Source organism: Chanos chanos, chromosome 9 (assembly GCF_902362185.1).
Source record: "Chanos chanos chromosome 9, fChaCha1.1, whole genome shotgun sequence".
Classification (NCBI taxonomy): Eukaryota; Metazoa; Chordata; class Actinopteri; order Gonorynchiformes; family Chanidae; genus Chanos; species Chanos chanos.
In genome coordinates, this window is record NC_044503.1 from 13,815,507 (window position 1) to 13,843,168 (window position 27,662).

The 27,662-nt window shown below is 39.2% G+C and overlaps 2 protein-coding genes across 3 annotated transcripts; both read left to right on the plus strand.

Annotated features, from left to right (window-relative positions):
• The first annotated feature begins 773 nt into the window (after nucleotides 1-773).
• On the plus strand, nucleotides 774-2,506 carry lamtor5 (late endosomal/lysosomal adaptor, MAPK and MTOR activator 5). The gene is made up of 4 exons (XM_030784689.1): nucleotides 774-878; nucleotides 985-1,046; nucleotides 1,525-1,642; nucleotides 1,782-2,506. Exons 1-4 carry the CDS (start codon nucleotides 844-846, stop codon nucleotides 1,840-1,842), a joined length of 276 nt encoding a protein of 91 aa, XP_030640549.1. The 5' UTR covers nucleotides 774-843; the 3' UTR covers nucleotides 1,843-2,506.
• A 3,710-nt stretch (nucleotides 2,507-6,216) lies between these two features.
• On the plus strand, nucleotides 6,217-27,648 carry slc16a4 (solute carrier family 16 member 4). Of its 2 annotated transcripts, none has more exons than XM_030784236.1 (11): nucleotides 6,217-6,303; nucleotides 6,814-6,972; nucleotides 9,681-9,829; nucleotides 14,564-14,696; nucleotides 14,808-14,940; nucleotides 15,104-15,247; nucleotides 15,443-15,604; nucleotides 15,896-16,489; nucleotides 20,403-20,614; nucleotides 24,147-24,240; nucleotides 25,465-27,648. In XM_030784236.1, the coding sequence occupies exons 3-11, from the start codon at nucleotides 9,807-9,809 to the stop codon at nucleotides 25,671-25,673; spliced, it is 1,704 nt and encodes a 567-aa protein (XP_030640096.1). In that variant the 5' UTR covers nucleotides 6,217-6,303; nucleotides 6,814-6,972; nucleotides 9,681-9,806; the 3' UTR covers nucleotides 25,674-27,648. The 2 variants fall into 2 exon arrangements, with proteins under 2 accessions (XP_030640096.1, XP_030640097.1); XM_030784237.1 differs by having other exon boundaries at nucleotides 6,893-6,972.
• The last annotated feature ends 14 nt before the right edge of the window (nucleotides 27,649-27,662 follow it).

Consider the following 27,662-nt stretch of genomic DNA (forward strand, 5'->3'; position numbering starts at 1 on the left):
CACAACATTCTCGTTATATCCTAGACACTGAAGTGTATGTAAAGAAAAGGAAGGCAGTCATCTCTGTGATGCTGGAATATGCACCTGGCACTGAAACCAATGAGTGTATATAGTTTACTCTAATGTCCGATTCTAGCTGCACTGTTATTATATCATAACCTTCATTCTTATGATGACTACACTGGCCCAAAAATCTACAATAAAACCAACAAAGCATCAGAAAATCCCCCAGATTATATCAAACACAAGATATTATGTGTAAATGGTGTAAACAGATTTTTGAGCTGAGAAGTATTCCAGGATGTCATTTTGGACTTTACAAATATGAGGTGAAAAAGATATGATTCACTCAAGACTGTTAATTGGTCATACTGCGATTTGAGTTTTTAAAAAAGGGAGGGGGGGAGGGGGGGTAGAGGGCTTCAGCATAGAAGTGCATCAGTGGTGTCTGACATCAGACAGTGCTTAATACCCCACAGTTGTCCAAACATTTGTTCTGACACTCGCAATGGTTCACTACAGCCACTCCTTCTTCCAGGATGATATTATCATATTCTGTCAGAGTCACATGTTTGCCTTTTTAGGATTCATCCATTATAATTTTTTTTTCTGCCATTGCTCGCCCTTGAAGCTTATGACTTTTTGCTTTTCTTGCTGAAATGAACGTCATGTCTTTACCCTAAGTCAAACTTTGGTGCTTTTTATCCTCACCGGTACCCGTAGAAATATGGTCATGTGTTGAAATGTCAAGTGATTGTACCGGAAGTAGGATAGATAAAACCTCTGCAACTTCTCTTCTCTTTATATCGGTATAAAAACAGTTTACCTGAATTTGTATGAATTATGGAAGCAACACTGGAACAGCACCTTGACGACACGTAAGATTTTACTAAATAATTTGTGTTTGTCAATATCTGACATTCCTCATTTATCATTGTTTACGTTTAACAACAATTCCAATGAAGTCTGTTCATCCCACACTAGCATGAAGAATCCGTCAGTTGTTGGAGTTCTTTGCACGGATTCACAAGGACACATTTTAGGCGGTGAGTAGCAGTTGTACCGCAGTTACATGTTATTCTTCTGGTGTAAAACAGCAAACTAGCTAGCGTGGCTAATCAGCTACCTGATCCATAATTAACGTTAAATAGACGAAACGTTTGATGCTAGTTCAACTTTATGTAAAGAGGAAAGAGAGAAAAATGCACCATGGAGATAAGCGTGCATTAATTTGTCTTCATCATCTGGCATATCTCTGACAGTTGTATTTCTAATAGCCGGTTTAGAACTGGCCTCAACCATGTTGCTTTTAGGCTCCGCTCTCTCCAGGACGTTTGCATTCCCCTATGGCACTCCTAGTCAACAAAGCGTAGTCTCCACGAACGTCGTTGAATTAATGCGGATATTTGTTACCCTTGATGATTCTTTGTAAATCTCTGTGTGTTGTCTGTTCCTGGATCATGAGTTCTTACTCATAAAGAATACTGTTCACTTTTACATAGTTGTCTAACTGTGTATCCATAGGCCGTGGTTCACTGTCTGATGAGCATGGGGGGGTCGTATCTGTGTTGGCCAAGCAAGCAGCCTCCCTAACCAAGGATCCCACAGACTCTCCAACCGTATGCCTCGAGTCAGACACTGGGTAAGACATAACGTCACAGACACGAGAATTGTGAAGGCTGATGGGACAGTTCATAAAGCAGATATGTGCATATTGTTGGAATAACTTTTAAATATCAAGGGTGTGTGACTTGAATATTTGTATTACGTGTTGTCTGCAGGAATATCCTGGTGAGAATGCATGGGACTGTTACAGTGGCTGTGCACAAGATGGCCTCCTGAAGTCACCTCTGTGTGTGTGTGTGTGTGTGTGTGTGTGTGTGTGTGTGTGTGTATCTGCACATGCTGTTTCTTATTGCTTATATCCTTCAAATGTTAACTGCCTCACTGAAATTGGTGAACAAGTTTATGAGGTATACTGCTCATTGGACACTTTGCATTTTGCTTTTGAGACCTTTGATTTAATTTAAATATTTTGCTTTTGTGTGTTTTCTATTCAATCAGAAACTACTTATAAAATTAATAATTTATAGAAACGATTTACCAGTGATCACACATCCACGTTCTCTGCTTTTCCTTATTCAAGGATTCTTGTAATAACTAGTGTGCTGCCAAGACAGAAAAATACTCTGAATGGATAATATATCTGTGTCTACATGGTTTGACCTCTGCTTTCCATCTTGGATCTCCCAGTGTCTTTTTTTCTGTCTTAATAAATTCAGCAAAGTCCAGTTAAAACTCATCACTTACATGAACATGTATTGAATTGTTGCAACAAAAAATATATCCCTTATTACAACCTTTACCCTTTATTTTAATAGGTTCCCATGGTGATAGAACTTGCCAGAATGTATGCACCATCAAATATTGCATACATAAGGTTTTTTTTTTTTTCTTGTACTCTTTTTTTACTGTCAGTTACCTCTAGTAATTTAAGTGTTGATGGTCGTGGAAAATATGGGGGTTTTTTCAGTGTCATATTTGAACAGCATTAAAAAACCTAATGTAAAAGATTATGATACTTTTCATTTCTGACAAAATAGTACCAAGGAATTGCTTGTATATAATTGTGCAAAAGACAATACCGAGACAGTATGAGTGCGTGAATAAATGTATGGAAAGATTTAATGTTTAACCTTCGCCACACGTAGCCGCCTACTCAAAGCGGTGTTTTGCAAGGCATGGGTGACTGGACACCATTTTGGCTATTTCCAGTCACAGTGTTTGAATATGGCATAAAAGTTGACCCTAAATACGGGTCATTGTGTAACAAGCCTCTTAACAACTAGGGAAGAATAAGTGGTGTTCTGTGTAGTTACGTTACACGCTCTTCTCCCGCGTCACGACTGTGATGCGTTCCTGGGCGGAGGAGGGTGAGTTCTCTTATTTCGGAGACGTAATTACCATTAATTTGAATGGGAAAAATATGCGTTCCTGGTTCATCATATTTACATCCATTTATGCTCAAACAATACTAAACACCATGAAATGGACATTCTGCTTCAACATAGAACATAATTTTTAATACAAGATAAAAATGCATTTTCCCTTCATTAATTAGCCTATTATATGGCGGTTGTAATTACTGTAGTCAAACTCTTTCATCGCTGCTACGGACTTTACACTTAAGACTACGATAAATAACACTCAGTGTCAACTTTTAACATAAAACAAGCAAAAGCTAAATAGAACAGAATAGACAAAGAAATCAATTAAAAGAATGCAACTGGTATCACAATCCCCGAGCAAGTTGACATCCCATGGGAATGTTAGAAGAGAATCGTTTGCAGAAATAAACATCTGTCCTCGTAAATTCGAATAGTAACCTCGTAAACCGAAGCAGTTTCATTCAATGAAATTCCTCGTAAAGTCGAATTGCAGTTGCTCGAAGGGGCATATCTCTGGGGGAGATTATACCGTACATAATCAATGTGGTTACCTTTTTTGACCACTAGAGGCTGCAACTCTCAATGTCTCAAAGAACATAGCATGTGCTTAAAGAGCTGCAGTACATCGCTGTGCTACCAGTTCGGTCGCGGAGCAATATTTGTTTATTAAGTTATTATCACACACATGCCAAAAATTATGAAGAAATTACGATTCATGATGAAATTTTGATATCAATCACAGGCATCCCAGCATAGGGTATTACTGAGTGATGTTGAATCATGTCTTGTGTCCACAAAATGTGTCATATTTAATACATATTGAATACTGATTCAATTGCACATGAGAGAACAATACCAGAAAGCTTATCAGAGAGCTGAGGCCAAACTGAATCAACCTGGGGGAAAAATATAATTAAACTGCTCCTGCCTATTGTGGTTTCTTTAATCTATTATTTGTGGATACTGAATAATCATGAATAATAAACTCTTCTTATTTGTGCAATGATGAGTTTATTTAACCAGTGAGGAGCAGTGGTTAACACTGAATATATGCATTTCTTTGGTTTTCCTTCCACCAATTCTCTGAGAATGTTGACAGTAGTGTACTAAGAAAAATCCTTACGCTTTAATAGAGCAGTTGCTTCTTGGATACAACATGTTTTCATTCAGATTAATGGAGACATGTCAGACTTGCACTGATCATCTGAACTGCTGGCAAGAAATGTACACACCAAGGACACACAAAGATCGAGGCACAGATATGGAAATGATACCATTCCCTGTAAAAGAGCACACAGATCATGAATATCTCTGTGCATTACTTAGGACACAGAGTACAGGAAAGAGCATGTTGAATCACTCTGTTTAGTGAATTGACTTGAGGATGTTCTCTGCCATCCTTAAGAGCCCAAAGACATACGTACATAGTTACTATGATTTTAATTATCACATCTGTATATGCTTATCTTTACTGTACAAGGTGGAGGAAAGCAAGAAAAATAAGAGAGCAAGAAAAACTTGTCTAACTTATGCATTTCACTGCGGCTGTACCCCAAGCTCACAAATAAAGCCTGAATCTTTGGATGACATCCAGTGTCAAAGGTCTGAAATAAATTGAACTGAGTTCTCTATGCGTCTGAGTGCCAATTCCTCAGATCTGGGTCTAAAGTAGGACTCTTTTGTTTCACATTATGGACTTGTACTGCTCTAATTATGGTTTTAAAAAGTGTTCTTTCAACCACACAGTGTGCTGGACAGCTTTGAATATTGTACGAATGAGGAAACACATGGGCCGTCTAACAAAACACACAGTATTACAGTAACGCAATATCAGTTCTACACAGTTCTACTGGTTGAAAGTTGGTTTCCATAAAAAAAGATTAATGATGAATATGAGAAATCTGTGACGTATACGCCTGCAGCAGAGGAGCACAGTGCTTAGAGGTGGAGAACAATGGGCTTAGGTGATGGTTATAGTGATCTCACCGGCCTCTCATATTCGTCTGTTTTCTTGAAATGACACGAAAAGAGAGAACCCTGAGGCAGTGGCCACATTGCCCATAAGTATATTCACTTTTCTGGCTCTTTCTGAGACTGCTAATTTAAAGGTCGTTGCAGGTGTGTAGGACTGAAGGCCTTGGTGTGTCTGGTTCTCAGGCCTCCCCAGTCTGGCACGTGCTGTGGGATTTTTGTAAACACAAACCTTAACAGGCTATCAATCTCCGTTCAGCTGACTTCTTTCCAGAATCACCTGCCATACCTGTGGAACAACACTGACTGTGACTTGTCTGCATGGTAAAAGGGGCCCTATCATCCCATTATTAAAGTTTGCACTAACTGCACTAATACATGATTTTTTTGGTGTCTTGCTGAAGGGAAAACAGCACAGAGGAAAAAATTATCTCAGTTCGCAACAATTAACCTGATTTCAGAAGTCAAAGAGTCATCATTTTCTCTTTTTCATGGACATCTGTGCTTTGATAAATCTGTCCTATCACCACATAAACTTTGACCTCATGAAGGTCACAACCACGCTGCTGATAAATGTGAAATTCCAGGGAAATTATTAATGCAATGTTGTTCATCTGTAACCGTGTACCAGTTGAGTGTGTGTGTGTGTGTGTGTGTGTGTATTTTGCATGGACTATCATTATATCTATATCTACAGAGCATACCAATATAAAGACAGATGGAGAATGTTTCCCAAGGTCTCATGGCATGAATTGTGGTTATTTATTTATTTATCAGTTACATATTTATTTATTTCTCCTTAACGAAGCACATGGTCATTCTGACACTTTTTAATGACCTCACATGTGCACGGATTACTCATTAATTTCTATCGAAATTGCAATATTTCAGGACTGTGTGCTACAGATGAATACTGGGCACTATGAGCGTATGTGACAAAGCTGTTATAAGATTTTCCTCAGACACCTTGACTTTTAAGGCATAACTAATCACATGATTCACTTGGCTGAGATCCTCGTCGCATTCTGCTGTCCCTCATTAGGTGTGGTTCCTGGAGGCTACAGGGTCGGCTTCCTACATCGAATATCGAACAGCTCTTAGATTTCGTAGTTTAGTATCGCTGGGGAGAGGGGAGAGGGGAGGGGGAAGGGAGGGGTGAGTGTTGGGGAGGTCGGATGGGGGGGGGGAGGGGGGTTATTGGTGGGGTCTACCAATAAGAGGCTTGCCATGGTCAGCCGTGACTTCTGTTATACGCGTTATTACAGATCAGTTACTGTCAGATTCAATGAATGTAGAGATGGTGTTCACAATGCTCCAACGCAGCTACGATTCACGAACGAAGTACTCTGACTACTTTTAGAGTTTGATTTGCAACATCAAGTTGGTAAGTGGATTTATTTATTTATTTATTCATTTTTTTTCTCATGAGCTTATATCGTTTAAAAGTGTTTTGAAAATGTCATATTAAATCGTAGTGGTATACTGGTCATTTTTAATGTTCTTGGGCTCATTTTTCATCATATTTAGTACCTTTAACACAACTGCATTTATCCCTTTAGTCCACAAAATCCGTTCATACTTTTAAATTTGCTGTCTCTCATCTATTTTACAGTGTTCATCATAAGCTGTCGATTCTTGCAATCTATTTGACAGAATTTACCATCACATACGTTTATACATAACATATTCATACGTCGAGATCATTTACAGCATTCTCTCTTACACCTGTTTCTCACTGTTTCTCTTTGATCCCTTTATTAGTATCATAATTGAAAAAAAGTCTCAAGGTATATGTCACACTGTACCAGCCCACTCGTTTGCTTTTTTTTTTGTCAGAACTTAATGATTTGGTTAACAACTATGTTGAGCAACTTTTGCTGATTTTCACTGTTAGATGCCAATTTAAATGCCCACAACCAGTCGACCAATCGCTACTTGGTGTTGCAAGGACTGCTGTCGTTTGTCAACTTTAGCTTGTACAGCGCGGTTCTGTGAAGAGCGCTATGCAACTGCAGTCTACACTTTCAAACAAACAAGAAGATCGCAATAGCTGGTGAGTACTCCACCCTCGTTAACTGCTCACAATATTTTGGGAAATGAATAATAATATACGATAGGCCTTACATTTCCAACTACATTAGCACAGTATGCAGTCTTTAAATTATGCAATGATAACAGCAATACACGTAGGGAAGTTGTTTAAGAATGAAGATTGTGATTAACAAGCCAGTGTCACTTTGCGACTAAGTCCATAAGAATATGTGGTAAATACGTTTATTGTTGCATGTGCAGAATCAATTATTTTAATCATGAAACGTATGCAACGCTTGGCTACTTGTAGATGGTTTTTCATGTTTTTTTCCCCCAAGTGGTTTTGTCTGTTACTTTGCTGTTGTGACCTGTGTCACTGTAGTAAGGAATAGCATTATTATTATGGCTGGAATTCACATTGGATGTTCTACCTGTTGGTAGAACATGGGTCCTCCTTTTTTCTGTATCATCTGTTTACAAATAGTGATGTGGCTATATCACTGTTGCTATATATTCGACTGACTTGAATGCAGTTACTGTAGTGAGAGTGTTGTCAGCTAGATTAACAAATATGAAAACCAGAGTCATTCTTGGTTACTTTAAACTAACATAACCAAGTTACAGGCCCATTCATGCGCTGGCCAGATGTATAGAAACATCAGCATGCCTGGACCAATATACTGAATGGAAGAAAAGTTAAATGTGAAGAATTTCTAATTGGAAACGCAGGTGACGAAGCACATGTTGACAAAACATACCAGTGTATCAGTAACGGAAAACAGAATGCTGTGACCCTCCATCCTTGACCAGTCTCAGTAACATACATGCAGTCCAACCTTGGCTCTGTTCATATATAGATATTGGCTTTCGTCCACCACTGACAGTCCATTTACCTAAATTGAGTTTTCACAGCACCAGTTTTCACTGTCTATAACCATAAATTTGTTTGGACTCTGAAGATAAATTCTGAAGATGAAATTGGCACCAACCTCAAATTTAAGTGCTATAAAGACCAGTTTTTTACTGCACATGAAGTAATTTACTGTTAATATCATTTTAGAGAAAAGACAAATCTGCCACAAACTTTCTCAAGTTTCTTCCTCTCATAGTAGAGGTACCTGAGGCTAGGAGACTCAAGCCAATAAACAACTCCTTCAATGCACGTGAAGCCAGCCACTTTAGCTTCATACACAACAAGCTGTTCAGCATCACCAAGCAGCATAACATGCCTGGACGACACTGCTATACACACAACAGCACCTGCAACTACATAGGTTTCTGATCATTTCTAAATAAGACCCTAGCCAGTAATGTAATGTAATCACTTCAGCATGAGAAGAATTCATTTCCATTTTTGTTCTCTTGTAACTTGGATGCTCTCTTTCCTGACTTGGATGTGGTTGAAACCATTCCACAGGTACAAAAAGCTATGGTCTAAACATTGTATCACAAGTGAATTTAATACCAAACATTTCTGATGTAAAATAAGAACTCTGCTGCCAAACTGGGATGATTTAGCCCAGGACTCAGCATGGAAATGTCACACATTACAATGTGCCTGTGGTGAAATGTTGGTTAAATGAGGACTAACAGCCTCTTTTGGTTGAATCTAGCAAGAACAGGTCTCAGCTTTTAGTAAACATGAAAAAAAAAAAATCAAATCAGTACTCACTTATAGTTATACACAACAGAGGAAGAAATATGAAAAAATAAACACAGAAACAAGTAAAAAGGTTACAACAGGTCATGATCCTGTCACACAGAAAGAGGGTCCCCATGTCTACTGAGATAGACCCTCCATTTACTGAGATAAAGACAGGGAACCTCCTCTGATAATGCAGAGCAGAGAGCAGCCTCCTCCCACGACACGCCGCTGTCCTACCCCCCCCCCCCCCCCTTTCTGTCCTGGTCTCTGTCCCTCCCTCCTTCCCTCCCTCCCTGTCTCAGGAGCTGTAAATGCTGGACTGCAGCATGGGCATAATCTGTATTGCCTCTCAGTCTGAGGTTCTCGCTAGATTACTTAGCTCCTCTGGGTGTTAAAGCCGTGGTGTAGGTCTTACTTACCAAGATTCATTGCTGCATTATTATATATTTTAAAGTGAAAAAAAACTGAAATGAGGCTAACATTAACTTTTAAAAAATAGAGGAAATTACTCTTCTAATAGAGCAGAGCAGACAGAAAGGAAAATAAAGGATCTACAAGAGGACATAGAAAAAGAGGGTAAGAGTGACCTTTTTTTTCTCCTTTGCCTTCTTCAGGGATGTAGTAGGACTTTCACATTAACTTCAACTTAAGCATTTGGGTTTGGGTTTACGCTACTTTTTCACAAGCAATTGTTGCATGGGTTAACCTTGTTAAGAGGTGATTGCAAATGGCTGTCAAGAATAGCGATATAATTTAGAGACTGCTTTCAATCTAAGAAGAAAAGAAAGCATAGCATAGATACATACCAACAGACGGTCATAGCCTACTCAGAGAAAGTGAAATCCTACTGTTTATGGTCTAGGACTGGACTTCAACTCAGATAATCCCATTCTTTAAAGTATTGACTCCTGTATAGACCACCTCACTTACAGCGTGCTGACAATGCTTGTTAGGGATCTCCTCTTCATTGTGTAATCTACATCATAAACAAGGCAAAAACAGCCAGCAGAGGCCTTTTTTTTAAAACAGGCAAACCACTGAATCAGTTATTCATCAGTGAGTAATCTATGTGTTTGTTCTTTTAGGCGTGAGACTTACCAGGAAGAGTTAGAGCTTCATCTTAAGTCAAAACTGAGCGACCTGACGATGACACCGATAAAATAAATTCTTTCAGTGTCAAGAATCTCCGTTGGTCCCACCAGACATCAACTATGCTGCCAAAAGAGCACAACAGGTATGTCTAAAGCTTTCACTGTTGTTTAGAGTGAGTGTGGACTTCAGAGTTTGTTACAGTCGAGTCAAATTCTGAATCTTTGGCTTGTGATGCAGGGTTTAATGTGTTGTATTCATCAAATTTGTTTATGACAGAAAACACCTGAAGTAGCATTAGCTAAAGAGGTTTGGACCAATTTTGAGAAATTCTCATGGTGTATACAAATGATGTTTACATATTTCCATATTTGTTTCCATAGCTATGAATCAAGTATTTTCCTCATAGTAAAAAAACAAAAAAAAAAGAACTAATAGCATTTGGCAGGATTTTTTTTTTTTTTTTTTATCCAAACGGGAGTTTATGAAGTCTTTTACATCTGAAAATTTTACTTATTGTGATAAGTCCTCTCCAACCAACTTAGTCATGGGCATACCTTTGGAATGCCACTGCCTTAGATGCTCCAGAGTTTAGAAAGTGAAACACTGACCATAAAAAATTGAAATATAATCCATTTAATTTTGAAAGATGATCTATTAAACATTAGACGGTCGAAATGGACTTTTGTCTGTCTTTCAGGTGAAGTTATGTAACCTTTAGTCTGTCACTATAAAAAGATGTCTACCCTCCTTGGCTTTTCATGGAAACCTGAGAAGTGAAGGTTTGGTGTTTTTTTTTTTTTTTTTTTTGAATGCAGGGTTAGGCTGCATTAGCCAGTCAAAGCGAATGGAGGAACCTCTAGCAGCTAGCATCAAAATCATAAAAATCACAGGCCTTAGGATAGCTGGTGACAACCATGTCATCCAAAAGAAACCCAGTATGTGCTGTCTTGTCTGTACTTGATGTACCCCTTTCACTTACTCTCGTATCATGCAGTTCTCCCAGAATATGTTCAAAATACTGAACTAAAATAAGGTGTAAACACCACTGGGTTTGATTTCACTGGATGCTGCAGCTACTCCCTTAATGTTGTTATTCACATATTGCACTTATTCTTACAGTGGATCCAAGTGGATTCACCTAAAACATTGGGTTAACTTGGATAACTGAATACCACCAGATGTCCTAACATGTTCTGTTCCTTTTTTCACCACTCACTTTGACATTCAGAGCTTCATTAGAAATTTTCAAACAAAATGACTGATAAATTCCACTGAGTGATAGACAAATAGTCATGAAAATGCTTTGCATGTCTTTAAAAAAAGTAACGGAAAAGTTTTTAAAAGTAGTCTGTTAACATGTGTACATGTGTGGACTTTGTTTTGTGTACAATTTGTACCAAACCTCTTTTAAGAATAATATGTTCTCTCCTTTTGCCCCAGAGGACACATAGATGTATGCAGAAACTGTCCTGTGAATATTTAATCATGTAGCACTGTGCCTCTTCGATAACCCCCCCGCCTAGAGAGCTGAACTCCTGGAAGAGTTTGCTAGAATCCTCATTTAACTCATATAAACCTGATAATCAGACAGTCCCCAGGAGCTTCATTGGCCTTGATTAGGTTTGATCTAATTTTTGCCTGCATACTATACAGCCCAGTATAAGGTATTTCCCAACCAACCTGTAGAGCATATTTAACTGAAGGAAAGCCTATCTGACCTGGGCTCTGTCATCAGTTACAGTCTTTCATTTTAATGACTTAAGTTACTCTACTCGCTTGATGTCTGCTTCTGAACTGGAACAAAAACTTGAAATATTGAAACACAGTTGATGTATACAGTTGTGAAGGCTTCTTTTCATGTCGGCCTAAGTCAAGCTAGCTGTAACACCCTGTTACAAAGGGTGTGTTTAGGTCACTTAGAGCCAGTAGGATTTCACTGGTATGTGAAAAAAAGGCTTGTTGTAAAGACAGACCCTTTACAGGCAAGATTGCCTCTGAAATCCTTAGCAGAAAATAACAATATGAAAGAAAGCTAAGAGCTAACCTTTTCCCTGTCACCTAAGTTGGCTTTCAATGCCACTGTTTTCAGTTACACAGACTAGGGTGTTTTCGAAGCCCGGGGAAGGTATTCCAAAACAGCTGTTTAGCCATTGCTGAGTACCTCTGCTGTTTCCCATTAGAGCAGTCCCTATAAGCACATTTTTAAAACATGGCTCTTTAACCTGAAGTCTAAAGTCATTACTGGAGTATAGAAAGAGAACGTGTTGCACTAGGCGAAGATGGTGAAAAAGTAATGAGAAAACTCCTTTTTTTCTGGTGGGTTGGCAGGCAGAATCTCAAACTCTCTTTAACCAATAATTCAAATCTCTTTAGCGGTTAAGTGTAGGATGATGTAACACACTGCAGCTCTGGAGTTCCAGGGCTGACTGTGTTGCTAATGAATAGAAAGTACAAAAGAAAAAACTAAAACAAACAAGGCATTTGTCCAGGTAGTGGTCATTGTCAGAAAAGATCCTAGTCAAAGAAGATCCAGGTAACCTGATCTCATGGAGTTTTTTGGAGTTTTTTGTAAACTAGCCATCCCAACTACAGCTCACTGCCCTCAACCATCTAACCCATACCATCACATACACACGCGCACACACATGCACTCTCACACCTCTCCAGAACAGCCTGTGAAAAGCACATGGAAGGAAATGCTTTACGCTGCAATACACTGGCCTGATTCATTGGTCCTTAATCCTTTAAGCAGTTTCTGCCTGATCTAGGACTGGCTTTCCACAACGTGTCTATTGCATTTTGAATGAGTGACCAGCCACACTGAGTTCACTACTATGACTCAACAACATGTTTTGCTTTTATTGATAAGTCAGTGTAAAGAACCATCCTTTTATGCATGACAGTGTGAAGGTAGTCTGATTTCAAATTTTTTGTAAATTTACCCGGAGAACCAGTACCGTATGTGTTGTTTTGACCGTTTGCTCGTCTCAGTCATCAATTTTCTTTACACCTATGCCTAGCAGGTTTTCACATACCAGATTCTGACAAGTGGCAAGATGTAAAATTGTTTCACTCAAATGTGAGATAGAACTGGTTCCAACCAGGTCTGAGCGGCTGAACCTGACACACCCATTGGACTCCTTGAGGAAACTAAGGAACTGCTTTCGGCACGTGACAGGGCTTCATGTTCACAGAACATTTTTCACCCTCTTACTGCATGCTATGTTGCATGATCTGAGGATTTAAATGTGAGGTTGCCTGAGAGAATTTTCTTCCTTTTTTTTCCCCCACATCAATCTAAATTTGTTTTCATGGTGTAGAAATATGTCATGTACCTAGCATGCGAAAGCCCTAGAGCATGTTGGATAATACAGAGGCATCTGATAAGCGGTTGATTTGGCCTAACATGGATGTTTATTTGAATAAACTTGGTGGCCTTACTCTGCGTCCTTGACTGGTAAAGAAGATGTGCTCCACGTTCATACCTTACAAAAGGGTCTCACATATACTCACCATTTAACTGAATTCACTTTATATTAAGCTCAAAGAATGTCCAAGAAACTCAGCTTTGTTGAAATGTGACCATGATGAATAAAAAAAAGCTAAACTATGTTGAACACCAAGTTAAAGTTCAGGGGATTTCTGTGCAGAACACAGAGGAAAAAATACACTTGACTCCTACCCCTGCCCCTCGGTGAGCCTTCCTTCGGAGTAGCCATTGGCGTTTTTGGTGTGGTTGCCAAGTGTAGACATGATCACTAACTAAAGGCTAAGAACAGATTAACAGAGTTTTGGCAATGTTGGCATGCCATTAATCTTTACCAAATCGTTCCTGTGGTACATACTGAAGTTTCATTCCTCTGATTACTGGTGAACCTCTGAAAGACAATTGTCAATTTTGTGTTAAACTTTGTTTCTTCTTAATTATAATGTTGAGGCCATTAGCACAACACGAGAGGAGCTGTCAAATTTCAGCACAGAATGCCTCAGTATTTAATGTGGCCTTAATACTGTCCACGTAACATCTTTCATTTGGCTACAATGTGCATTTGCAGTTTTTAAACTGGAAAATTGTAGTCAACACCATCATCATCTTCATACAATATGCTGGGTAGGAGTTACTGGTTTTGTCTTTGTCTCTTAACTTCTTGGTAAGCTTGTGTAATTCAGTGTATTATTCACTTTAATAAAATTTTAACTTTATTATACAGCAGAAAAAAAGAGGGTATTTTGCTGACAGAGACATGGTCCACTGCTACCTGAGATGGAAAGTGATTAAATATTTACGTTAAGTACAGTATTACACCAAAAGACCGGGCAAACTCAGATGGGCTGCAAGATTTCAGTGACTCAGCATAAGATACAGTGAGTTTAACAAAAAAGAAAGTATGACTCAGGAATGATTCTGTGCCATTTTGTCAGTTTGACTGAATTCTATCATCATACCATATAGGCCTGTTACCCACTGAATTATTATTATTATTATTATTATTATTGCTGTTGCTGTGACAGTTGTCCTCATCTGTAGACATCAAATGCGCAACCAGTCCTTCACTTTTAAGTAGATGGTGACATATAACTACTTAGAACTTCATAACTTACCATCAGAATTGTCATCAAAAAACTGGGTCTTCCCGCCAACAGATATTTTTTTTTGGTCCTCTGCTACATTTTCCACGTATTCCCTTCATTATCTAATATTTTATCTCCCAGTTTTGTTTACTTAGGTGCTTCATGTTTGGAAAGGTGTATTCATTTATTTGTGATAGACAATGTTGAGTTGAAGAATACCTAATAGCTTGTGTCCATTCCTGACACATTAATCATAATAATAATAATAATAATAATGACTGAGGAGCCATTATTGTATTTCTAGTGACGGCAAAGCAGTGAAACCCCTCCATTATGAGCCGAAGATGGAAATTACCAAGATGGAGAGGCAGCAAGGTCGTTATGTGAATCCACCGGATGGAGGCTGGGGCTGGATGATTGTTTTTCACTGTTTTCTGGTATGTTCTCACCTTTTGCTGTATTATGAATCTGATTTTATCCTACAGATGAACAGTAAATCTGTGACACTGAAAGCTGTAGTTTGACTGCAGTCATGTGATGGGTAACAGGTGAACGTGCTGGTGATGGGCACCCTGAAAAGTTTCGGGATTTTCTTCGTGGCGCTGCAGGACGAGTTCGGAGGCTCAGCCGAGAGCATCAGCTGGATTGGCTCCATCATGTCCAGTCTGAGACTGTCGGGAGGTACTGTTCCCTTGGAGTTCCATCTGAGTCCAGTGTTGCATTTTTAGTATGTCAAGTACTAATAGTACTGTATCATTGCATAGAACTTATATAGTGATTAAACTGTTATCAAAATATTCTGTGCTTATTGACCCCCCCCCCCCCTCTCTTTCTCTCACTCCAGCTCCCCTGGCTTCTGTGGCATGTGCAAAATTGGGAAACAGAGTAACATCCATTATGGGGGCCATACTGGTCAGCACAGGCTTTCTCACCAGTATCTTTGCCACTAGTGTGGTCTATCTTTATATCAGTATGGGACTGATAGTAGGTAAGTCAACAACATGCCAGTGTATTAAAAAAAGAAAAAAACCCTTAAAACCAAGTGCAGAAAATACTTGGCTATTGTCTGGACATGTCAAAATAACTGCAAGCACATGCATGTTGTCAGTCATGCACAAAACGTGTTTGATGTCATTTCCATAAGCTGACCCCTTTTTTTTTGGCATTTTCATATTCTTCCAAGGTCTTGGCTTTGCATTCCTGTACCAAGCCACATCTGTCGTCATTGCAACATATTTCAGAAAGAGGCTTGCTACGGCGTATTCCATTGGACGCTCCGGGATGGGCTTGACCTTTGCCCTAGCTCCTTTCACTCAGCTGCTGTTGGACCAGTATGCATGGCAAGGTAAACATTACGACTTAAACTAGCTTTTTGTTTCGATTTCCTCAGAGTGGAGTTTGTTTTTTTTTAGCATATGAATATATATATTAAAAACGCTTGAATATGAATCCGTATTAATCTGAAAAATTATATTCCATTTGAAAAACGAAGCTCAGTTTATCTCAAGAAAGCATTAAGTGTTGCATTAAATCAGTTGAAAAAAAAAAATCAGTTAATCAGAACACATCTCTGTGCTCTGTCTTTAGACAGCAGGTTCCTAACTACTTACCCAGAGTATGTTGTCTTTCTGTACAGGAGCACTGTTGATTTTAGGTGGGTTAATGCTGAACCTGGTGGCCTCTGGGATGCTACTTAGACCTATAAATGTGAGGCCATCGAGCAACTCATCCCCTCCCCCATCATTGTCTCAGAAAAATTCTGAAAAGGAACCTCTAAAAGACTGCCTAAATGGCTCCACACCTATATCTAATGGCATTGCCAAATCAGAAACCTCACCCTCCACCCTCAGGGATACTTTCATCCCGGAGAGACCAGCGGCTGGGCAGCCCATTCTGCCAAACTTGGAACTTACAAAGCTGGTCCAAAATGGTGGGAATGGGTTAGATGGGGGACCCAACAAGACCCCTTTGGGGGAGAACTCTACAGAACTAAACCACAAGTCTCCAGTGACCAGTGCTTCATCACAAGAGAAGACCTCTGATGAGGAACCTCCTAAAAAAGCCAAAGCTTTGGACTTTACTCTCCTGAAGAATCCTTTCTTTTGCATCTATACTTGGTCACTGGTCTTCAGCCAATTAGCCTATTTCATCCCTTACTTTCATCTCTCTGCAAGGGCCAGGACTCTTGGGATTGATCCCATGGATGCATCCTTTATCATTTCTGTAGCGGGTAAGTCTTGTGACATTGATAGTCTTTTCCTTTCTTAGAGCACCTCTGTAACATTATAGCCTTGTTTTTCTCCTTCAGAGCCAAAATGTATATAGTGTAAATTAGACACAGTATCCGTTATGTCACACACTTCGGTGAAGACACGCAAAATAGATTTTCCACAGCCAAAAGAAAAAAAACAGTTTGTCCTTCATAGTGGTTTCCTACTTTATTCTTTTGCTCTTTAAAACTCTCTTTCTGCTCTGCTCCTACTGGTTTGCTAGAAAGCATGCTTATTTGTAATAGAAGTGGAAATCAATAGAGTCTCAGCACTGCTGTATTCTTGAAAACTAGACATGTTGTTTTTTTTTTTTTCTTCTGTGCTGTCCTGCATTGCTGTAAAACGAAACAAAACAGTAGACAAAAGACCTTCAAGCAATGATAGACAAGGCAGAATGCTTGTAATTGGAGGGGGCCAAAGCCTGATGTCTTGCCTGACACGTGTTGTCCCAGCTAAATGTATGGCACACACAGTGAATACACAGGGCTACAGGGCTTTATGGCAGGACTTATTGTAATGGGGCTTTAAAGAGCAATGCAATGCAATGCAAAAAAAAAAGTCCTCAGTCAACTTTTGTGCATTAATTATTTGTGAGCTGCTCAGAATCTGCAGTCTTATGTAATGAATTCGCTTACATAAAAGCTGAACTTTAGCACACTGGCCAAAGCTGTTGAGTTCAGAAGTATCCTATTGATGAGGGCATGCCAGAAGTAAACTAGCAAGAGCATTTCCCTCTACACATTTACAAGTTTTAACTGACTGTAAGGGCAGACTAGTGTAACTTTTCAAAAATTAAAAGATAATAGAGGTGTTCGGAGGTCATGTGCTGTCCCAGAATTCAAACAGGTTAGAAGAAATGCGTCAGAGAGTGAAACAGAGATGATGTAAACCAATGAACCAAATGCTTAACATCTCTGTACAAACCGTCAAATATTTACACTGTCTGAAAAAAAGAAAATCATAGGGGAGATCAATAAACAGACCTTTCGGTGAGTTAACCTGTCAGGTCAGAAGCCTAGCCAGCACAGCTTTTAAATTCCATCACATGGTGTCTGAGGAATGTTGTGTTAACACTGGAGGTGGAGTGATTGGCAGGATAAACAAAGCTGTAAAAAAAGGAGAGAAATTTCACTGGAGTAAATTCAGCCAAACTTCAGGCAGGTCACAGGAGGTAGACCCGTGGACAGATGTCTCAAGATTCTTCCAAAACTGCTATAAGAACTCTATTTTACTGAGATTTTTTTTTTTTTGTGAACACAAACACGTATTTAAAATATTTTCACTCTGTACTGTTTACTCTGTCATGTTCAGATGATATACACTGTATTTGATAGCGGGAAACAGAGTCCAATAAACCCAGCAATCCCCAACACTCCTCCTGCCCCTCCTTCCAACCTCAACTGAAAGAGCTCTTTTCAGATTAGACAGAGGGGCAGGCAACAAGAGTCCCGGCCACTAAAAATGGGCTCCCGTGGCAGGCCACTCATGGTGAGCCAGAGGGAGTCGCTAAGCAACGGCTTACAGAGTAAAGTGGCTGCCGTGGCGACAGGAGGGCTTCCCAATTTTTTTTTTTTTTTTTTTGCCTGGCTCTGAAGTGCCTAACATTGTACAGAGATGCACTGAGGCAGCTATGTGTACAAAAGAGAGAGTCGAGACAAGCCAAACACGTTTGTTTTTTAATGAGTGGGCAGGCAGAATTGGACGTGCATTTTAGTCCCCGGTTCGTCCTGCTTAAGCTCATTGTCTTCTTGTGATGTGAGGAACATGACATTCTTTTCTTGTTGCTTTTGAAACCTTTTGTCAGGGAAGTCCAGAAACACATTCACCTGTCACACGCTATTTCACGACAAATGCAAAAAAAAAAAAAAAAAAAGGCCCATGTTGCTTTCCTTTGCAGGATAACATTTTTGCAAAGCTGAAGTCACTTTCTTCTCTGTAAAGCCTCCACTAATGTGATTTTATACAGCTTTCAACTGGAACAGCTGTGAACCTCAGCAGACCTGCTAGGGTTTAAATACACAAACACACTCGAAACATCTCTGTGTTCAAGTGGGGACGCACCAGGGGATACCCTCTGGTGGCCTGGTGAGGACACATAAACACTGAACAGCTGTTTCATTTCCGTTCTGACCACTGCTAAGAAGCCTGCAGGGTTGTGTTACCAGTTTTACATTGATAAGTTTGATGCCCAAGTTCTATTACTTATTCAATCACCCATTATAGAAAGACATCTAGGAATCATTAAGTGTCTGCTCACATTTGTGCTTAACAGTCCTCTCTATCCATTACTAAGTAGCAATGTCATTAAAAAAAAATCCAATGTTAGGAAATGTCGGTGTCAAAGACTGAATCTAAAAACTTGTTATGTGTAGTCATATACCTTATCAATGAGAGACAGCCGACTAATAATCATAAAAGTTTGAGATAAATAGAGAAGTGGGAGGCTCTCATTCGGTGCTCTGTGTTTATTTGAAAAGGGGGATATTTGAATCCAGGTCTTCATTCGGGACTCATTTGGAGAGAGTACAAACATATTTAGCTCTTTGATTATTTTGCAGCATTAAATACTCCATGCGAGCTTTAACAGACTCATAGATTCAAGGAGACTGTGTCATCAGGATCCTGTGTTACGCAGTTACAGCTATAATACGTACCATTGATCCACCATGCTACATTTTTGGAGTTGTTTATTTCATCGATCTGTCAGATAATGCTGCCTCAAGCTTTTTTTCCTCAAACAGTCAATAACCCACTGCAGTCCTAGCCAGTGAACTGCAATGGCTTTGCTTCCAGCCAGAGAGAATGCATACAGAGTGCAATATTGTTTTTTGCACTGATGCCAGCAGCTACCATGTAGTGCCATTAAAAAGGCATTAGAAATTCTTTTTTCCCTTGTTTTTCATTTGCCTCTTCTCAGTGTCTCCAGCCACCATAACAGCACTGCCAGAAGAAGAAAGGAAAAAAAAAAAAAACACGGCACAGACAGCTGATAAACATCATAATTCTTATGTGTTAGGCATTTTCCATGGGCTTTTTAAGTGTCAAGAGACTGAGGTCAGGCCATTTTAAACTCAGTGACTTGCTGAACCAGAATGACTTTCAGATGTAGAGTTCAGAGGGTCATATGAACAGGTCAGAAGGTCTGAAGATCATTCAGTGGACTTTAGTTCAGTAATTGCTACCTCTACAAGCCTCAGGCAGTTTGCATTGCTGAAGTGAACTCATGTGCTCCCCGTCAGTAAAGTGGTCCTGTTTTGTAATCTAAGAGACGTCATTCATAGCTCACTCTCTCGTTTTCCTGCACACTGTTGTCATTTCTTCCTGTAATCTTAAATATTTAGTACACCTCTGTTTTGTTCCTCTTTTTGAAACTGCACGTGCTTGGAGAAAGAAGATTCACTACGTGTTTCTACAAATGTGAAATTATAATTAGTATGCATACACAAAGGTAAATATATAAAAACAGAATAATGTGAAAATGTTCATGATACCGCTGGTGATCGTACACTCTGAGATATCATGAGGACCACACATTAAGGACTGGCTTCAGTCTAAACTAGATTCAACCTTGATCCATACTGTATTCTGAATGTTTATTTAATTTTTTGTCCCTAATGAGTATTAATTCTTTCTTGGGACACCATCCTGAATGAATATTACTAATAAATGAACATCATGTTTAAATTTCCCTCTTGGACTATCGGCCTTTTGCTTGCATGTAGAACCCCTGATATTAAACAGCCTGTTATAGGAAATCATACCCATTTGGACAGGTCACCTCAGGGAGTATTCTCCATTGTAGGAAGGTGATCTGTGAGAAGACCAATACTGAGGATTTTATTTTAAAATCTTACTTTTATCATTTCATTTCAGGGATCACAGAGACAATAGCTCAGCTTGCCTCAGGGTGGGTGACGGACAGAAACCTTTTACACAAGTACCACTACCACAAAGCCTACTTGATCCTGTGTGGTGTCGTCAACCTGCTGTCACCTTTGGCCACTTCCTACATCCTGCTAATGGTCTATGCTGTCTTCTTCGCTATTTTCTGTGGAGGATACATGGCCCTCCTACTCCCTGTACTGGTGAGACCTAAAAATTGACACAATGCAGAGACACTTTAGCATTCAGACTATTTTAATGCTTTGATTTTGGTGCAAATCTGAAAATTTCTCAAGTGTTTCCAAAACAAAAACCATTCTTGATATCGGTTTAATGCTGCCTGAAGTTTTATGCCATGGTCCGGTTTTATTGTAGGGCGTGGATTCTGCACACAAGCATTTTCAGAGGAAATGTCAGTGTCAAATGATTTGGGTCTTTATGTGCAGCCACTTGCAGCTGGTAGTGCGTAATCATTCTACTTTCTCTAGACGACATAGGTTAGCTGTAATTAGAAGTTTAAAGGTGTGCTCTGTGGCCTCTTGCCTGAAACCAACAATGTCACATGACCAGTTTGATCTTGAGGAGAAGATGGAAACATAAAATCAAGTGAATGTGTAAAGCAGTCAAACCGGTTCTGATTTGACTATGGTAATTACAGTAGGTACTGTAAGTACTGTTCTACAGTACATAGTTAGGTTACTACAGTAATTTTTTTTGCTGATTTGTTTCCTTGATTTTTTTTCGAGGAGCACTTTTTATATGCACAGTTATACATTTTGTTCATGGCCTAGTAATTTATATTTGTCTGATTTCTGTAACATGATCTCTTAACTCTGTTGTTTTGTACTTTTTCATTCCATTTTTTTTCCTCTGTGTTAACATTACATCATTAATGATCTCCTATCTGTATGGATGACTGTCTATTGTTTTAGGCCTAACCTTGGCATTTCTTAATTACGCAGGCATTTGTCAGTGAACCTTTAGTAGGTGTGAAGTCTCCTCCCCAGACTTCTCCAATTCCACTGATAATCTACAGTATCCCTTCCCAGTATACCCAGAGTCTAAGAATTGGGCCTAAATGATCATTCATACCTCACTGAGGGATATTATAACAACTACCCCAATTTTACTGATTTCTCCTCTAGAACATTAGGGGAGCCAGATCATTTTTCAGTGAACCAGATCACAGAATCAATCCAGACTCATGTTCACGCTTTGAGACAAGATTTTTGAAACTGTGGTTCTACAAATTCTTCCTTGAGCGTACAACCAGTCTGTGTTACGTAAATGCAGGTACAAATCCAGTCTACTGCTGCTTGGGTAGAATTTAATGTCCTCAAGTTATTCCATCTTGTCCTACTTCTCAGATCTCCTCCCTGGCTGCCAAAAACTAGCCCCGTCCATACCTTCAATTCATGTTGAAACTATATACCTCACCACGACCACTTTGCGTGGGCACTGCCCTCCCCCAAAAAGGAAGCGTTGCATGTCTGTCGAGGGCATAGTGCCCTAGAGATGTGAATCCCCTAATAGAGGAATAGTCTGGAGTAAACTGCCAGAGCAGCCCAGTCACTTCTAGTAATCTAGTACAGTCTGAAAACCCATCTCGTCACTCAACGCTAGTCTCACTGTTAATTAGGATAACCCCTCCCTACATTGGTCCACTGGTTTCACTAATGTCTTAGACTGATGTCCTTCATCAAAAGACAAAATGTTCATAAAATAAGGCTGATACATTTGCAAGAAAGTGATGTGTGTTTTGGGCAAACGAATATATATTACCCAACTTGAGTGCATCAGTCAGTAATTACTTTAGGTTGACAAATTCAAAACGACACTGCACATGAGTACCCCTGAGAAGCCCGCGCAACAAATTTAGAGGCACGTTACTGTAAACTTTTAAAAAAAGCACTGAATCTTTATATGGAACTTAAAAAGAGCAGTGATAAGGCCTAAAAGGGAACTTAACCCTTTTTGACAACTGACACCTCTGTATCAGTTACCTTACCGTTTGTCAGTAATTCAGATCATTTCATAATTTAACACTCAGATTTTTAGTTTAACTATAAATTTACCACATCGTTAACAATGGTGGGTATGTTGTCATTGAATTTCCACATAAATTACTTTAAAAATGTCAAATGGATGAAAGGCCATTTTTTTTGTCAGTGCAGGACTTCCTGTGCGATGTGTGATTTGCAAATGTTGTTCTCATTTGTTGTACATGGAACAGAATGTAAAGTTAATTTCACTCAGGCCACAGAAGTTGCCTATATTGTTACATACTTACTGGCTATATACTTCCAGCAACAACAAACATTGGAAATATTGGTCTACTAAGAGAATGTTTCAGAAAATTTACACATTGATATTATAATTAAAAAAAAAAAGCAGGTCATTTATCAAAATGGAGCCATAGGTTGACAGGTGAATTTCCCCTTTAAGGCAGCTGGAGAAGGTAATATTTTCTGTTCACTTGTATCCTCGAGTGACTGTTGACAGCTTACCTGTCAGATCTTTTTACAGCAATGTGAAACAGCCATCCACTAAAAGAAAGAGGTCAGACAGTGAGGCATTCTTTCAATGGAAGGCAAATTATAAATAGCTACATATATATAAGTAGAAATATAAGAGCAGGAGGATTTCACGTGTCAGTGTTTATGACTGATCTGTGGTCTATAAATATCAAATGTCAGGAAATATTTGTATGCCTTCTGTTATGAAATACACAAGTATTCTAGTCCTATTCAGGAAACCATGCTTTTGTCACATGGACAAATGGATTCTTTATTTTAGTTCATATGTGTGATTTATTTCCATATGGAACTTAGTGTGAAGTTTTGGTGTTGTGCAGAGTTACTGCCAGGACCTTCCTCACAACACATAATTTGTCATGCATGGTTCAGGTATGTGAGGGTGTTTTCATTCGTGATCGAATTACCCCAGAATGCTCCCTCACCCACAATGATGTCATCAGGTTTTTTGGCTTCGTGCTCCTAGCAGCTGGTTTTACTTGGCTACACATTGGAGCTGGCACCAAATTTTCATGGCCCATGAGAACAGTGTTGCATCAGTATTCAAAACCATACATAACAACAGTATGAACACTTACAGCAAACTACAGAAATGAGAGGAAAGTGATAGATATCTTATCATGTTGTCTAGATAACTGTTATCAACTCAACATAGGTTTAATTGACCTTTTCCCAAGTTGATAATTTTGATAAACTTCTCTTTTTGTCTTTTTTGTTGATAACAGAGCCCTAAATTGCTGCCTGACTATTTCTTATCACATTTGTCCATATAGTGTAGTAGATTTTGCTGATCTTAAAGGCTACTGCTTGACAAGTGTATTGCACTAATAACAAAGTTTAGAAAGCTGTTCACATTGTCAAACAGGCTTATTACAGAACAATCTTCAGATGTGACTGTTATTGTATGTAAATCATATAGAAATTGTGTGTGTCAGAGGAGCTATGTGTGTGTGTGTGTGTGTGTGTGTGCAAGCATGTCTGTAACCTTAAGCTCTTAGTGCCAAAGCCCTACGGAACATGCAGCTTAAATTTCATATTTTAGAAAACAAACAGTTGGGAAAAGCCGCTGATTTTAACTCCCAGTTGGGTGATGGTATAAATATTACTGACCCAGTCTTTGTAGTGCTGAATGATGCTTACAGAGAAAGCCATCCCTATCTTATTAATAGTCTTCACTCTCTTGTTTTGCTTCCTTTTTCAGGTGGATCTGGTGGGACCTGAAAAACTCAACAACTCTATGGGTTTCTCTATGTTCTTTGTTGGACTTGGCTGCCTCACCGGACCTCCTTTAGCAGGTAAACAGTGTTTCTGGACGAAGGCCACGACCTAAATCACACAGCAGTAAATGGCATCAGCAGATTTTGGTTATTGGCCAAGGACACTGGAGACACAACTTTTGAGACACAACAGGTGTCTCCTTGATATATTGAATGTAGGCATGTATGCGCGGCTCCATTTACATAAGTGTGTTTTTTTTTCTCTCTGTTTCTCTCTGAGGGGAAAAGAAATCGACAAAGAAGATGGACAGATAGCTGCTATAATAACCCTCTTAAGTCTTATACTGCCACCAAGTACAAAAATAAATTGGGAACAACTTGTTCGCTTTCTGTGTAATTTAGATCATTTTAATTATTGGCAAAAGACCTGCTCTTTCACGCAGACCTTGCCATGATCTCTGGAAAAAAGCAGCGATGAGTGGAGTGCTGAGGACATAAATAAGTGTGAGGAACAAATGCTCAGGGTGTACCTCAAAATAAATCAAAATGAACTTGAGCTTGCTAATTTCTTGTCCTTCATTTACTGCTTATCAAGTCCAACAACGAGAGAAATTGTCATGGTGAAGTTTACCTTAAAGAATCCGTAAACATGCACCACTTAAGCACGAAGAATTTCTTGGAACTGCTATGAGGTACTCTACGGTAACTCCGGGGGCCCCATTTTGAGGCCTTTGTAGGTCACTGAACTCGGTGACACAGTCTTACTAACGTGAACCAACTTGTCTATCAAGCACCCCCCCCCCTCACCCTCCTCACCCAGGAGTTCAAATGTTTGTAGTTATCCCTAAAGGAACCTGTCCTAAAATAGCTTGGTGATCCACTTACTAGTATGCCTCACTACTTTTGGCCAAAGCGCTGCCTACACTGACCTTTGCAATAGGGAATATGTTCACTGAGCTAACACATCCTTCAACCAATGAAAAAAAAATACAGACATGAAGCTCAGGATCATGCCTTTAGGTCTGAAGGTCACAGTAGCATATTGTGCAAGGAAAAAATATACTGTCTCAGTGCAAATGTGTGCATTAGGAAAGCGTCATCATTTGCACATCGTAAGGCTTTTTTTGACAAATTAGCATTAAATCAACCAGGAATTTGCAAGACGAAACCTTGGGAGAGAATGCTGCATTTTAGCAGTTACTATCAATGCACTCTTTGTCTGCTTGCCATTGAAAGACATTTGCTATTTGAATTCATCAGTCAGTAAACACCTGATGCTTACAAATGAAATGTGTCTTACAGGTTTCTTGTATGACTACACGCTCACCTACGACTGTTCCTTCTATTTGGCTGGAGTGTGCTATTTGCTGTCATCTGTGTCACTCTTCCTTGAGCCGCTGGCGCGACACTGGCAGTCCAGGAAGATTCGGATGGACCTTCCAAACAAAGACCTGAATGGCAGAAGTAATGGCTGCTTTTGTCCCGACACTCAGAGGAACGGAGTGGTGTAGGGGAACCTCGGCTCCAGAACAATCTCTCCTTAGAGAACCCAGCGAGGCCCTGGGCTTTGCAACAAACCCATGATACCAGCTACTGAGAGACAAAAGTGAATTTATGTTACTCTAAATGATTATGACCAACATGATCTCTATGCTTGAAGACACTCTAATGGAGATTTTCGTAGCTTTTGAAAACAACGGGGTTGTCCTCTTCTGTATCTTTTGATACGAACCAAATTGACTTGTGTTAAATGCCCCTATCACCCCTTCCCTTCAGGGTTTGTGCTGTTGTGAAAGACGATTCTGAATTATGACAGAATGAGAAGAAAGAAGAGGTGAGCTTTCACTAGTGTTTCATCTCAGCATTTGGCTAGGATGCGTTTGTTTTCGGTTCACTGAAGAAGTGATTCTTTTTGGTTTAAAACCTCTAGTGCTTCCACTGGATTAATTTGAGTAAAGGCACAGCCACATTATACACACACAAGACCACAAACACCTCTAAATCCATCAATAATTAAAGACGTTCAAACACTTTGGCAAACACTTATTGCTCTTTAGACGGCATGTACGAACACTGGCAGGTGAGAGGTTAACATTTGTCCTTTGAAGGTCCTTCTTCTCCGCTGAGAAATTTTCTCAAGCTTGAGTTCTAGCCATAATACAGTGGGAAGTAGCATTAGCATACCCCTCGTTCTCTGGTACATTAAAATGAGGCACAGCCGCTGTGTTCTAGGGGTTTTAATGGGTGTTTTTGTCAGGATGCTGAACTAATAGCACATTTGTGCTTATTAATCAGGGCCGGCACTTAGAGTCTGGTCAGAATGACTGTTTTCAGGCTTTTGACACAGGCTTGTTCAGCCCGTCTAATTAGGTGCAAGCCAAAACCACAGTACTGTTGGAAACAAGTGATAATGACCAAGTGAACTTCAGATACTAACCGCCTCATTCATGCTTTGCATGAATATCACTCTGAGGCTTTTTGCTAATCAGACAAGAGCTGAGCAATAGTGGTGTTGAAGACGCAAAGAGATGCAAATCAACTTTTACCATACCTGTGCCTTCTGTAGGCCAAAAAGAAGCAAAAACACATGGCCTTCTGTTAATGTAAATGAATGGTTTTCGGTTTTGTGTTAATTGTATTTACTGGCTTTTTTCTTTTGTTTAATTTGTACTGAATTCCTTAAATATTAGTTTTTATCACCACTATTTGCCTAGTATGTTAAAATTTACTAACTATCCTGTGAACCTGTGAGCCAAAGATGCAACAGAGGTATAATCTATGCATTTTACCATTTCAGAATTGTACAATAAAACTTTTTACCATGTATTCATTTTCTTTCTTAATTTAGAGACTTTACAGTTGCCTGTACATGAACAACACAAGCTGAGTTCTGAGGACAACTTTCTTTATCAGGTCATGCCACCTAGTGGTACTAATAACACCATGCAATTGGAATTTTGCTCCAGTTAGCACTAAATCCTTTCTCCTTATCCTGAGTTTTCTGTAATACATAGTAGGATCATTTGATTTGATCCCAATTTGTAACATCTTGTTTTATACACACACACAGACACGTACAAAATTTGTTGTCCTTCAAGACTGTGTTTTATGTTCTCTTTAGAAGGTTAGAGAGAAGTTTGAACAGAGTTGTGAAGATCATTCAGAGTTTGAACTAAAATATCACTTTAAAACGCACATTTCCGTTTATCATGCTCAAGGCCAAACTGGGCACCAACTGTTTAGTTTAAATCATGCTGTGAATATGTGATGCTTTAAATTTTCTTTACTTTTTTTTTTTTATCATTTTTGTTAATCACTGAAGGCAGGGTTTTCTCTTAACTTGGAGAAAAGTAATACTTTTGTTGAGTTGTGAATTGCTTTTCAGTGAGTCATTAGCCTTCACACTCAGTTTTCATCATCCAAAGGGGCTAAACTAAATGGTCATAATCTGTTCACTAATGAATGCTGGCAGATGTAACTGTTTCATTTTTTCAGTCAAC